The sequence below is a fragment of the Dermacentor variabilis genome, chromosome 1 (genome assembly GCF_050947875.1).
Source record: "Dermacentor variabilis isolate Ectoservices chromosome 1, ASM5094787v1, whole genome shotgun sequence".
Taxonomy (NCBI): domain Eukaryota; kingdom Metazoa; phylum Arthropoda; class Arachnida; order Ixodida; family Ixodidae; genus Dermacentor; species Dermacentor variabilis.
In genome coordinates this window covers 244,065,324-244,078,526 of record NC_134568.1, presented here as the reverse complement: position 1 = coordinate 244,078,526, position 13,203 = coordinate 244,065,324, and the positions used below count along the sequence as shown (strand labels likewise).

The following is a 13,203-nucleotide window of genomic DNA, read 5'->3' as shown; positions in this document are numbered from 1 at the left end:
TTACCTTTCGGGTTGACTTCAGGGAGGATTTTCTTGGATTTACTAACTGAGTGTGAAGTGGTAGCCTCAAGGGGAGAACACCTCCTTTTATGTGCCCTCACGTCAATTTCCATGTTTGAGGTATCTGGATAATCAGGGTTGTCTGGGCTATTAGTTGCCTTGGTTGAGGTACCTGGGACATACCTGACTTGCTCTATATGGGTTGCGGACGCAATTGCTCCATTTTCCTGAGAGTGGGTTAAACAAGCATTCACGTCAGAGCATGATGGCAGGGCAGTAACACTCGGTAATAATTTTTCTAACTTCGAGGAAACCAGTCCATTGAAGCATTCCGTGACGCTTTCTACTATGCGCTCCATAATTTTAGCCATAGACTTTTCAATAGCTTGTGCGATTACCTCTGACAGGCTTCCATCAACGACAGCTTGGGTTCGTGCTGTCACACTCGCATAGCCATGGGCTCTTTCTTTTACCGCCGCAATTGCCTCTTGGCGTGAGCAGCGCCTTTTGTCCATAACCTCCATTATTTGGACTTCTTGAGTTCGAGCAGGGCAGTTTGAGCAATCAGCTTTGTGGGCTCCACCGCAGAGGCAGCAAGAGTCCGACTCGGCCGAGCAATTACTAGCGGAATGGCTCCCGCCGCAGACGCAACAACGAAGGCTGGATTTGCAACCACCCATGCTGTGACCATAGCGCCAACAATTTCGACATTGTAATGGACGCGAGGCAAGCGGGTCCACTCTGAATATTAGAGGCCAGACTTTTATCTCTGTAGGGCAAGACGTACCTGCAAACGTGGCAATTACTGACTCAGTAGGGACGCGTGTATTGTCCACCATTCTGTTGCACCGGTAAACAGCAATTACTCCAGCCGCGGAGAGCTTTTCTAGGGTCTCTGTCGGACTTAAGGAGGAGTCTACACCACTTACTATTCCCTTAGTGCAGGCAAGATGCGGGGGAATGAAGGCATTCACTTGCATCGATCCAAATGATGAGCACTTAAGTCGTACACACACGCCTGGTCTGGCGAACGGCAAACAACCCCACCTCTGCCAAACTGTCGCACATCAGTGATGTGCAAGTAGTGATGCGTTGCCGCCTGAAGTTCCGCCTGCACTGCCTTCGGGTTGTTGAGCCGGATGGCTCCTCCATGCAGAGGCACCAGCGCCACAGGAATGCTGCTCACCCCACTACGAAAGAAAGCTTCAAGAGGCATTTGATCAGGTGGTAGCGAGGCCGACCAGGGCGGAGATCGCCCCGTGCCGTCCCCTGGAGAACATTTAGACATTTGTGGCACTATCTCCGTAGCAGACACTGTAAATTTATCTTAAAACCCTGCTTGGTATCTACAAAGCTGGACTAGATCCGCCCGACACTTAGCCAAAACCCCGAAAGCTCACTGTTGCGATCCGAACGACTTCGTTCTTCCTAGTGCTAGCAGCGCCCTTCGGACGTTGCTTCGCATGCCATATGGTCTGCCGCATCTTCGCGAAGCGTACGTCCGGGAAGCCATCCAGGTTTAGGGCCTTCGGGTTCCTGGAAGACCTTGGTGACTCGGACGTTGCCTGCTCGCCGATCCTCGTTCGGTGTAGCAGTCTGCAATGTTTGCCCGCCGCTAGGGGTGCAGTGCCGTCGCTGCAAGCCGCCGTGGGCCAGCGCCATCATCGCCTTCGCAGAGGGAAGGTCAGTATGGAAACTCCAGCATCGGAGCTAGCAGTCGAAGAAGTGGAGGTCGAAGTGACTCGTGAGCGCGAACGGTGGTTCGAGGCTCGGCTGGACGCTCTTGGGCGCGGCCTGCCAGGACTGGGGCCTGCTGGCGTGGACTGAGGGACTACGCCGTTCCCACATTGGCGCCCGTAACGTGGGGCCTCGGCTGCGTTCCGGGACGGACCATGATCGTGGGGAAGGCGGGCGGCGCCCGTTCCACGGCCAGTAGCGACGCCTGCCTGGCCTGGTGCCTGACCATCTCCGCGGTGCGAGGAGACATCCAGCGACGTCTAACGGTGGCTGCTGGGTTCGAGATAAGTGTGTGACCACGCAGCGGCAGACGCACCTATTGTCGAGCCCAGCCACTACCGTTACACGTCGCTGGCTGGCTGCGGAGCGCCCCGGCAGCCGCCGTATGCACGCGCTCTACACAAGGGTGACGCGCATTGTACACCATATTTTTCTTTTCATTTTCTATTCTCTTTTTTCTTTAGCGATTCAAATTTACGAATGCCATACAGATTAGTTGAACAGTTGAAAAGAAAGCATTCTTATGGAAGTAACGATCATTATAATCATTCACATTGTTTCTATTGATTACGAACATAACGAATTACGATAATGCTCGTACTGAGGTGCACAAAGGAAGCTGGTGAATTCTCTAAGCATTTATTAGGAATTCGGAGACGGGCGCCAGATTTAAAATACTCGTCGCGAAAATGCGCCTCGAGGTATATCAGCCTTCCATGTAGTCTTGTATTGGTTTGAATACATTTCAGAAAAATAATGTGGAACAAAATGTATTTCATCGCACACTTTGATAAATATATTTCGAAATTGGTGCTAATTTCATAGGTCTAAGTAAATGGACATGTTTGGGCCGTGCCTGGCGTGAACTGTGAAATTGCAACATGTAACTGAAGTCATCGTTAATTTGTAAAATTTTATTCTTTGAATAATTTCATATTCAGCTTTGTCGTGCAAGTATTGCCTGCTGCTTCAAATAAACTGGTTAAAGCGACGACGCTCCCCTGTCTGCTACAGTTGATCGAAAAAACAAATACGTATAGCCTTTTAACGGTATGCTGAGATACACTCAAATCACATCGTTTCTCTCCACTCCTGCGAGATTCAAGACTGGCCATGCCACTGAAGAGTAGTTTGTCCAGCAGTATACTTACATGACACAGTACGAAGTAAATAAGGCCCTCGAATAAACATTTCAATAACCATCGTATTATCACTTTCAGTAGTTTGTATGCAAATCCAACAGCTTTAGGAAGTTCTCCATTTAGGACATTCCTGAAAACTGGTTTTTTAGTTATGCCTAAAACATATTTGTTAGCAGACCCTGAAAACTGGCTATCTTTTAATGAATACATTAGTTACTTATTATTTTGCTTATCAGAGAAAGTATGGTGCATCTAGCTTTAGTTGTGTTTAACTGTAGCCTACATTACACGAAGTCAAAGCTTACCATTTCTTCATATTAGTCCCAAGGTCTTATAGGTCACGTAGAAGTTGACGTATATGCTTATCTCCGAAGCTCTGCTATATTTGCAAGACTATTCATGCGAGACAGTAGACCCACTAATGAACACACGGTCAATTAAGTACTAATACATGGAAAAGGAATCCGCCATTATTTAGGTAGGGCTCACAGAGAGACACGCAGCGGCTCTGAAACTATTTTTGTCACGCATCTGTGTTTGTTTCTTAAGGCAGCCCAGAGCGGGCTGCCTTAAGAGAACATTTGTGAACGCCATCAATGTACTGCGTACAGCCTTTACTAAGCGATATATACTCACTGCGCTCATTCGAGCAGGAACAGGAGCGTCAGTGCAGCATGAACGGGATCAAAGTGTTCGCCGACTACGGCACGCGCATTTGCCGGGACACGCGACAGCAGCTCCTTAGGCAACAAAAAGAAAACATAAAAGAGCATAGTTCAAAGTCATCCATGTTACGTGGTGCATCTGTGCAGCACGACTTCCGTTGCTTTTCTATTGCCTGCATTCACATTCAGTTCTTCCTATCGGATATTTTGGATTCGGATAGAGCTGAAACCGTTTCGGCGACACTCGTAAAAGGAACGGGGATTTTGTCTGCAAAAAACTGAATAGCGGGTGCCTGTGCGCTTACGCCGACGGATCAGCTGTTTCCTGTAGGTAAACAGGGCATATGGTCAACCCCCACGAATTCTAGAGAAATGTTCTGAACATCCTATTTATGGTCCCAAATCCACAGCTCTCCGTGCTGCCCCAAAGTTCAGGAACACTGAAACCCGCACCCATCCGAAGTCCGCCTCGTGCGCCTAAGGCAGCCATTCAAAGCTTCCTCGATGCCTCGCCGCGGATCCCAAGAAAAATTTGCCACTGACAAAAGAGCTTTATCATGCATAATCTACGAGGACGAGGCATCGTTTTTCAATGTCTATAGCGGATCAGTGCGTGTTGATAGCGACCTAGCTGGCTCAGCCACAACATTCTCTGCCAACATCGTCCCAGCCTTATCACTACTTCATTCCCAAAGGGGCGCGAAGCGGTTAAACAACGTGCACTTGTGCTTGGGTGTATCATGAAAGAGTACAATTTGTGCGAGTTCTAGATACATATCCAAGTCTCTGGCTTACTACGGTCCGCACACAGCGTAGTTCAACTCTATGCTGTCTATATTTCAGAATAGCATCGCCGAACGAGTATCTGTTGTTTACTGGAACAGCCCATAGCCAGATTTGTGTGATCAGCCAAGGTGATCATGCGCCATCTTTGCGACGATCTTCTCATTAATTTGCAAGGAACAGCGCTCTTGATGTTCACTAACCAGAAGCGAGGACTCTTTAACACTTGTTACGGCCAACATTACATTGAGCTGTTCTAAATTGCGTCTTTGTTACGCGGTTCTTCCTGTGTTTACGTAGTCATGCGATCCTATTTTCTATTGTACTTATAGGTCTATCCCTTTATTTTCTTCCAGAGTACAGTGTAGCCTTCCTGAAATCAAGTTGGGTCAGTTGTGTATTTTTCTTGAATTATTATTTGCCCCTCATTAGACGCACTGCATCGTAGCTATATGAACTGAAGGCGTAGTTTTCAAAATGTTTTTCACTCACTGCCGGAACAATACCTGTAGGAACCACGCGCAGAAAAAACCTTCCGAGTCTCTACAAGCATTCACGCGTCATGTTTATTTATACAACGCAGTATAGCATCTCATACAACAGACCGCATAAAGCGCAGAGTGAGTGAACGGAACGTGCGTGCCTAAAACAACCAAGCTGCGTTTTGTTGCTTGTGCATAATCTGTAGGATCTTGCTTAGACGTTGTATTGGCATATGATACAATATAATGTACGAATAAAACTTAGTTGCAAGTCAGCGCTTTTCCTATTGTTGTTGTCGTTGTTTATTAACGGCGAGAGCATGGAAAGTTTGGCTGCCCAAGAGGCCACTATCCCGAAATGGTAGCTCTAAAAAAAAAAAAAAAGAAAGAAACATTTAACGAGAAAACAATATAGATAAAAGAAATTGAAAATTCCTTGGTTCAGTGATGGTTTCTTTTTTTGTTGTTGATGATGTTTTTTTCTCCTGTTGTTAAAAAAATGCCTGTGTGCAGGCCCACTTACGGTTTCCAAGGCGGCGGCTGTTTCTCGACCATGACTCCTGGAAAGATAGGGTTTGTGTAAATACAGTAATACGGAATAGAAACGCCAAAAACAGAGACAAACACCAAGCGCTCGCAGTTAGTGCACAGTTCTTGGAGTTCGTCTGTCCGTTCTGTGTCCAATTTAAGAGCTGTTTTACTTGAACTACTTGCTACGGGAGTGCGCAAGTATTCGAAACTTCGAATGGAATCGAATAGTCTATGCTACTCCTTTCGTACACCATTCGAGAATTTACTATTGGAATTTTCTAATATTCCTTGCTTTCGAATTTTGAAGCTGCGAGGGAGAGAGAACGATGGAAGTGAGGGCCATTGCGAATTTCCCGCTGTATCGTTCGGAATGAGAGCTGTGGTTGTTGCGCCGAGAGACCAGTTGCTGAGTGAATGCACGGGGTAGATAACTAGTGCCCAATAATCTTCTGTGAGTAAAAAGAATGACTCGTTTTAGGCAGCCTATTTATTCTTAGCCAGTCTCATGCATGCGCCTATTTAAAACAATGTGCGCTGCTGTGTAGTATCGCTATTCTCTCCTTCAACGAACACAACAGTGTGTGTGCATATGGTGACGTTACTGTTCCCTTGTTTCATTAACCGCCATTCTTGTGCTGCCCCGAAAAACTGAAAGCAGTTGTTAATTAAATTATGGGGTTTGACGTGCCGAAACCACTACCCGATTATGAGGCACGCCGTAGAGGGGGACTCCGGAAATTTTGACGCCCTGGGGTTCTTTAACGTGCACCTAAATCTAAGTACACGGGTGTTTTTGCATTCCACCCCCATCGAAATGCGGCCGCCGTGGCCGAGATTCAATCCCAAAAACCTCGTGCTCAGCAGCCCAACACCATAGCCACTGGGCAACCACGGTGGGTTGAAAGCAGTCGTTACTCATTCACAAGTTATTTTGTTGTGCGGACGTGCGAGTGCGAACTACATGTAAAAAGTACATGTAAACTAAATGTATATAAGCCCAATTTTTCACCAAACGAGCTGCGCGTAAACATCATAATTCATTTTTCATTAGAAACGAGAAATCCTATATTCAATTTGATATTCGGAGGTAGTCTTTCTCTAATGTTTGTATTCGAATCGATTAGGAAATTTCACAATTCGAACACTCGTACTCTTTACCAACTAACTCACGTGGGGACAATTTTGCCCAATATTGGAGGCTGTAGTTCATATTGTGAGCTTTTTCCTTTTCTTTCTTTTTTTTATTCTTTTTATTTTTATTTCTTTGAGGTGAGCTGCACGATAACTCTCTGCACAAGCATCAGCCTTCTTACACACCTTAATGCCAGTGTGTATTATGTGCTTCGGTCTTTATGAGCCGTGCTTTCTTTCCTTTTTTTTTCTTTTTGCATCACATCTCCTCAACGTACCTGTTTCTTTCCCTCTATTCTAGCCACTACAAGAACACGTAATGTAGCCCGCTGAACAAGAGCAACGTCAGCGATGTTGCTACAGTCGAGGACATGCAAGGGTGTCGGTAGTGCATGTAAGCGGTTAAACTGGGATGTAGCCGGTGATGCAGAGTAATGGCCTGTAGCCATCCACTTCTTATATTGGAAAGTTGAAAGTAATCGTCATCGTTCCGTGTTTCTAGATTTCGAGATGACACGTAGGCCGAGATAACTGGTGTCATTATACGTTAAATTTACCGGAAAACGCACGCTGCACCACAAAGCGCGGCTGTGTTCACGAAGCGTGGCGTCGCACTTCCCTCTTTCCATGATCTTATTCCGATTGGCGCTGTGCGCAACTCCCGATTGGCTGCACAGTCACTTCAGTAGCAGGGACGACATGGAATGATTTACCGTGCCGTATAACCAAGCTTCATTTCACACCGCCCTACTGCGTCACAGGTATGTTGCACTACCAGACGCACTTAGCATTGCTGCGTGCGTAATCAGGTAAATTGAATAAATAACTTGACGCAAATTATTTTGGTTTGCATTTCCGTTTCAAAATGCAACAGCACATAACTAGACTTTGATGACAAATCCCATCACCTTTCCAATATAAACATGCGTCGTAAAGTTTATAGCTAAGAAATTAATTAATATGATTGGTTTATTTTGTGAACAGGTCAGTGGAAATTATTGGAAGTTTGAGCGCGAACAATTAGCTCTGGAAAACCACAGCTTTCTTTTTCTCTTTCATATTTCAATATTCTGTCTTTCACTTCTTTCCGCCTTCCTGAAGTTATTGCACTGAGTCTTTTACTTCCTGCGCCGACATTGCTCAACTTATGTCACCTCAATGATAGTTTAATACTGATTATTGTTTCGCGCATCATGGCGCACGCCGTGACAAGGAACCTGTGGGCAATGCTGTTCCGATCGCTCGCACTTCGTTGATGGCACTTATACGTCTCGCGCATTTTGTTTCCCTTCAAACCATTGAACTGAGATGTATTCGCTGTTGCCCATGTAGTTCTCGCTCACACACATTGTTACGTTCACAATAATAAGCGCCATATATGAAAAGTAATGTGTTCGTGGTACAGTCTTACGGAACGTCAGTTTTTCGAAGTAAAGGTGCCGTATTCGACAGTGACTGAGATCCCGTCCTTTTTTTTTCATCTTTTGGTATTTTGCCTCGTTGCCAATAGTTCCTCATGACGACCACTATCGGAGAGCTACTGCAACAACTTCTGGAAGACTGCAACAACAATTCACGGCAACATACGCCGCGAATACACCTCTCACTATAAAAAGAAGAAAAAGACTAAGTAATAGCGTATGTCACAATCGCGTGTGCGCAAAAGTTACGTCTGGCGAAGAATATATACAAAGCTAAGACGCGATGGTGGTAGGCGCGATAGTTATTCGTCTGACCGGGGGATGGCGTGGAAAGTTAATGGCAGCCAGCTTTCAACGTTACGTCATTTCCCTTATAGATGGAAACAGCAACCGAGCTCGTAAACTGAGTGTATTAAAAATTAAATTATGGGGTTTAACGTGCCAAAACCACTTTCTGATTATGAGGCACGCCGTAGTGGAGGACTCCGGAAATTTCGACCACCTGGGGTTCTTTAACGTGCACCTAAATCTAAGTACACGGGTGTTTTCGCATTCCGCCCCCATCGAAATGCGGCCGCCGAGGCCGGGATTCGATCCCGCGACCTCGTGCTCAGCAGCCTAACACCATAGCCACTGAGCAACCACGGCGGGTGTAAACTGCGTGTATCACATGCTAGAACGAATAAATAAATAAAAACCGAAGCTAAGACGCAGCGGAATCACACTGGCAAAGAACGCTGTAAGCAAGTAAAAATGTATTGAAGAAATGTACATGAGTGTTTGAAAATAACATCCATGCAGAAGCAGCACGTCTATTCTGACAGTCAAAGCGGTGCTGGTTAAATACAAATGCACCATAATAATTGTAGCAGCTACTATATATTCTCACTCTTCTCGATAAGGATTCCGACTTAAACGAACTTTGTAATCAACTATATACCATCCAAGCCATTTTATACATGATGTCTGATACAAGGAGTAGCTGGCGCCTTTAGGCGCGCCAGCTACTCCTTGTTACATAGAATGAATACATATAAAATTGCGAACAAAAGCCAGCACTAAACATAATAAAGATATAAGAAAAATTTCCCATTAGACACTCAAACTTCAAAGACTGCTCACATAAGTACAAAAAAAAGGCATGAAACGCGAAGTCGGGTCACTTAAAAGGCACCTGAAGTCATGCACAGAAAGGAACATAAAATCAGGTCAAATAAAGCATACAATACAGTCTTTTTACAAAAATGTCTAGAAACTCTACTCAATATTTCCCAGGAAAGTTGCCCGTTTCCAGAAATATCGGGTTGGCCAGTAGCACTCGCCTTTATAATGTATCTGTTGTCCATGGACCTAGGATCCCTTTTTGTTGATCAAGGGCCTTCGGTCTATTACCATTAGATCACATAGCAAACGGCGTCTTTGAGCATCTTGCTGTGGGCATTCTAGTAGAAGATATTGTACATATTTGTCCGCGAGGCTATAAGTGCATTAGCGGCTATCAGGGTGACGATTTATGCGGAAAGTGTTTTGTGAACGCAGTACCACGTTGCAAATGGTGAACTGGCCAGCACCTCAAAAGATTTGCTGGTATCCCATGTGCGCGGGATATGAAACTGAATGCAAGGGTCAATGTAAAGTAATGCTAAATATTTTTGAATTTCAATCAGACCGTGACCATCTGCAACCGCGAGCTGAAGCCTGTTATAATGTAGCGCGATTTGCCTTGCGATCGCGGAAGCCATAATCTTACGCTATTCATATACGCTTGTCGAGCTGCCTAATCATCTACAACATTTTCAGTGATATTGTGGTAGCCATGTATATTATGCGGTGTTATTCGCTTACTTTTCTGAGTTCCTTGAGAGTGTCTTCAACTAAAGCCAGTTCTGCGAAATGCTGTATTATCAAGACGTAATAATGCTGCCTGATAGTCACACAGGATACCCCATTTCGTCCCTTCTTTTACTGAATAATGTATGTAGCACCGGTAAATGACAATGTTATGCTAATGCTCAAAAGTCTGGCTACTTTTAAGAATTATCCCTAACGATCAGAGAGTCTTGAAGATTGCGACGATGTCAAGCAGCCATGCTGGCGACATTCGTTCACGCGTTGTACATACCGAATCTGTATGAGTATATGAGATTCCTCGTGTAAGTCTTCGCAGTGAAGTATTTCAAAACAAATAATGCAGATCCCACTGTGGGCATTGATTCCATACGAAACAGTTTGCAGCTAGCTGGCTATCCAGCATCATCTGGTGTTCTGCAAAGCGTTAACCGATGTACCAATGTGTTTGTTTAAGGCCATAATTTTTGTTTGTGACGTGAACGTGTGTGTGACGACAGCAGTAAGACGACAATTTCGGCGACGCCATGGAAACCATTCTTTTTTTGTTTTGTTTTTTTAAATCCGGCGAAGAAAAGTTACAACCTGGTGCGTTTCGATCTGGGCCGATCCCGAAGGCTGTACAATGTCACACAGCGTCTCAAATAGCTAATTGCCACGAGGGAGAATGGGAAAAACGGGCATGGTTTCACTTTTTTAAACAACCTGTTGCTATGTGACCTGACGAACGCAAAGTCATTGTCACTTAACTTTAATCAAGGTTATTAGCGATAAGCTTTGCTCCCGATAGCTTTCTTTCTTTATTGGCTGTGAAAGGTGAGATGTTCGGCCAATTAAAGGGTTAGCCATCCAAAAATCTTATCCAGGAAAACAAAAAAAGTAATCAGTAAATAAATAATTAAATACTATCAAAATAACTACATGGATCACGAAGGAAAACAGAAAGAACAAAAAAGTTATAGGAATAGAAGAACGCAACCATGAACAGGTCATAGAAAGAAAAAAAACAAATTTCTGCGCGCAAAGAACTTCGCAGTTCACTGTCTACGAAAAAATCCCATAGAGCTTTGAGAGCTAATATCTTCTTGATGTAGCAAGACCAGTCTTCAAGCATTTTCTGCACAGCACAAGGACGTCTATTTAAAGCATTGTCGATACTAAGTACTGCGTCAATGTCCACATACAGCCGCGAGCGGCACTATTCGTGTCACGTTGTGCCAAAAGATGTCTCAAGTGTACTTACATCCGACAACCGCTACAACACATCGTGCATTTGCTTTCATCTCATCATGCATTCTAAGATACTAATATACACTGTCGTCTCGCTCGACACTGTGAAATTATGAAAAGGCCTGACCAGAGAGATCACGACTCTCCTCTTACCGTTCCTCAGCTATGAAAGTTGGTTCAATGTGCAGGACGAGAAGAGGTCAAAAGGATCAGCCTTTTCTAGTACGCCTAAAAGACGAAGTGACTGAGAAATGTTTGGCAGTGCCCCTGCAAGCTCGGCAAGACGCATCTTGTGGCACCGTCTCCAGCTACTTCAGAACTACATTCATGACTCTAGGTGGAACCTATTGTAATAATCTTCGCGACAGGCATAAGGCGGCAACTTTTTTCGCAAGGGTGTTACTGCTTAAGCGCCTTTCTCACTGTAAATGAAAAGCTGTGGATATTTATTTCACTGACTACAGAAGCCAAGAGCGATGAGTTCCATGCCGTAAGCATTTTGGCCATCACTGTTCGCAGAAGTCATGCCTCAGCTTTGAGTATGAAGTCCCTGAAACGTTCTGTAAACTGTTTTCAAAAAGTGGATGCGCCCCAACAAAAAGTGCACTCTTTTCCTTTCTCGAGGAGGCCTGTCTTGCCTCTTGTGTAGGCGTCGTGGTTGTACAGCTGCGGTGCACGCGATAACGACGAAAATTCAACAGCAGCCGAAGCTGTTGCAACAGCGGTGCTGCTGCGTAGAGAAAGCTTATCTACGCGCAAAAACTGTTCCCGTGTACGGTCTCGCTTGCTTGAGCAGTATATGGCTCTCGCAGATGTTTCTTCGATAAGGAGGCCCCAGCGAAGCTAGGACTCCATGGACGAACCAAACGGATACAACTCGCTCGTGTAAATTTTGTTCATCGTCATTCGTATATTTTAAGCGCGCTTCGTATGCGTCCCGTCATTCTGCCCGATTAAGTTTAAGTGTATTGCCCTAATATTGGGGATTGCTTGTTCTTCGGAGCTACTTCTTGCTCCCCATTCTAATGTACTTTGTCCGCATGATTGCCCACGATGCAAACACGCCATATGTGCGCAAAGAAACGAAACAAATGATGCAATACGACACATGGCTCCTGGAGCCTAAATATAGTCGTTTTATACATTTATGTTGTACAATGCATTATGTTCTCATACAACTTAAATACAGATCGGTGTATGCACCTGCTTCGGATAAAGACCGATTGTAATATAATTTCGCATCCTCCTTCTACTCATCTAACTCGGAGAAAATTCGGAAGAGTGAAAAACAAGCGAGGGAGTGCATGTACGAGTACCACCCGTGAAGTTCAATCCATAACACCGGTAAGACCATACCCTTCATGACTGAAGAATTCCCATATCGTTTTCAAACACTGCGCCGTTGTCGAAAACAAAGCTCTCTAATAAAGCATTTGGTGGATGATAACACACTGTGCTGCACGGGCCCTCTTAATCACTCACTGCCATTTCTTCACTGACGCCTCCGTCCCACGTATTTAATCCGCCTTCCGTATGAATTCCGCCTGTACATGTAGCAATCTCTTCAGTCCTCAGCCATTGGAATTCTACCTCTTAACTACCTGCACTGCGCGCAGCTTTTGTCTCTATCCTCGATCAGATCGCCAGGGCCTGGGTTATGTTCACCGACTCGGCGTGCAACGATGCAATCGATCAAGTAACTACACATGGAGGAAGGAGGTCTTCACATTTGGCGCGTAACATAAGAAACTAAAGCTGCATTACAGCTATGAGTTGCGGCGGCTACCTGACCACAGCGACACAATGAGCAACGCTCAAGCCCACCATACTGCCGGCGCAGTGCGATTTTCTGCAAAATGGAGAACACAAGGACCAATTAGGCATGGCCTGTCAGACCTTCTTTACCCCGGTTCGAAGGCACGTCTCAAACCGCAGAAAAGACTGATTCTCTTGCGAGATTATCTTCTGCTTCGTCTGAGTTACCGTTTGAAATTGGGTCCAGTTTCAGCCAAGACGTTACTGACGTTCGACAGGGCAGTGAGATCGGCAGTCAGGAGGTGGTGGGAACTCCCGAATGATGTGCCTCTTGGATTCTTGAAGTACACGTAGTGTACTCTATCGCAGTTTCAATATCCGAGCAAATTAAATTATTGTGGTTTACACAGCCTCTTCCTACAAACAATTTAGCAGCTTCCGTAGTAAGCGTGCGCTAAATGCTATCTTCAAAGGACTT

The 13,203-nt window shown here is 45.1% G+C and overlaps 1 protein-coding gene across 1 annotated transcript in view; it reads right to left on the bottom strand.

Annotated features, from left to right (window-relative positions):
• Nucleotides 1–13,203, bottom strand: part of LOC142563523 (uncharacterized) — a 307,113-nt gene that overhangs the window by 248,151 nt on the left and 45,759 nt on the right. Inside the window, exon 3 of the mRNA XM_075674111.1 lies at nucleotides 5,333–5,369. Coding sequence (XP_075530226.1) covers nucleotides 5,333–5,369 — 37 coding nt within the window. The remainder of the gene's footprint in view (nucleotides 1–5,332; nucleotides 5,370–13,203) is intronic.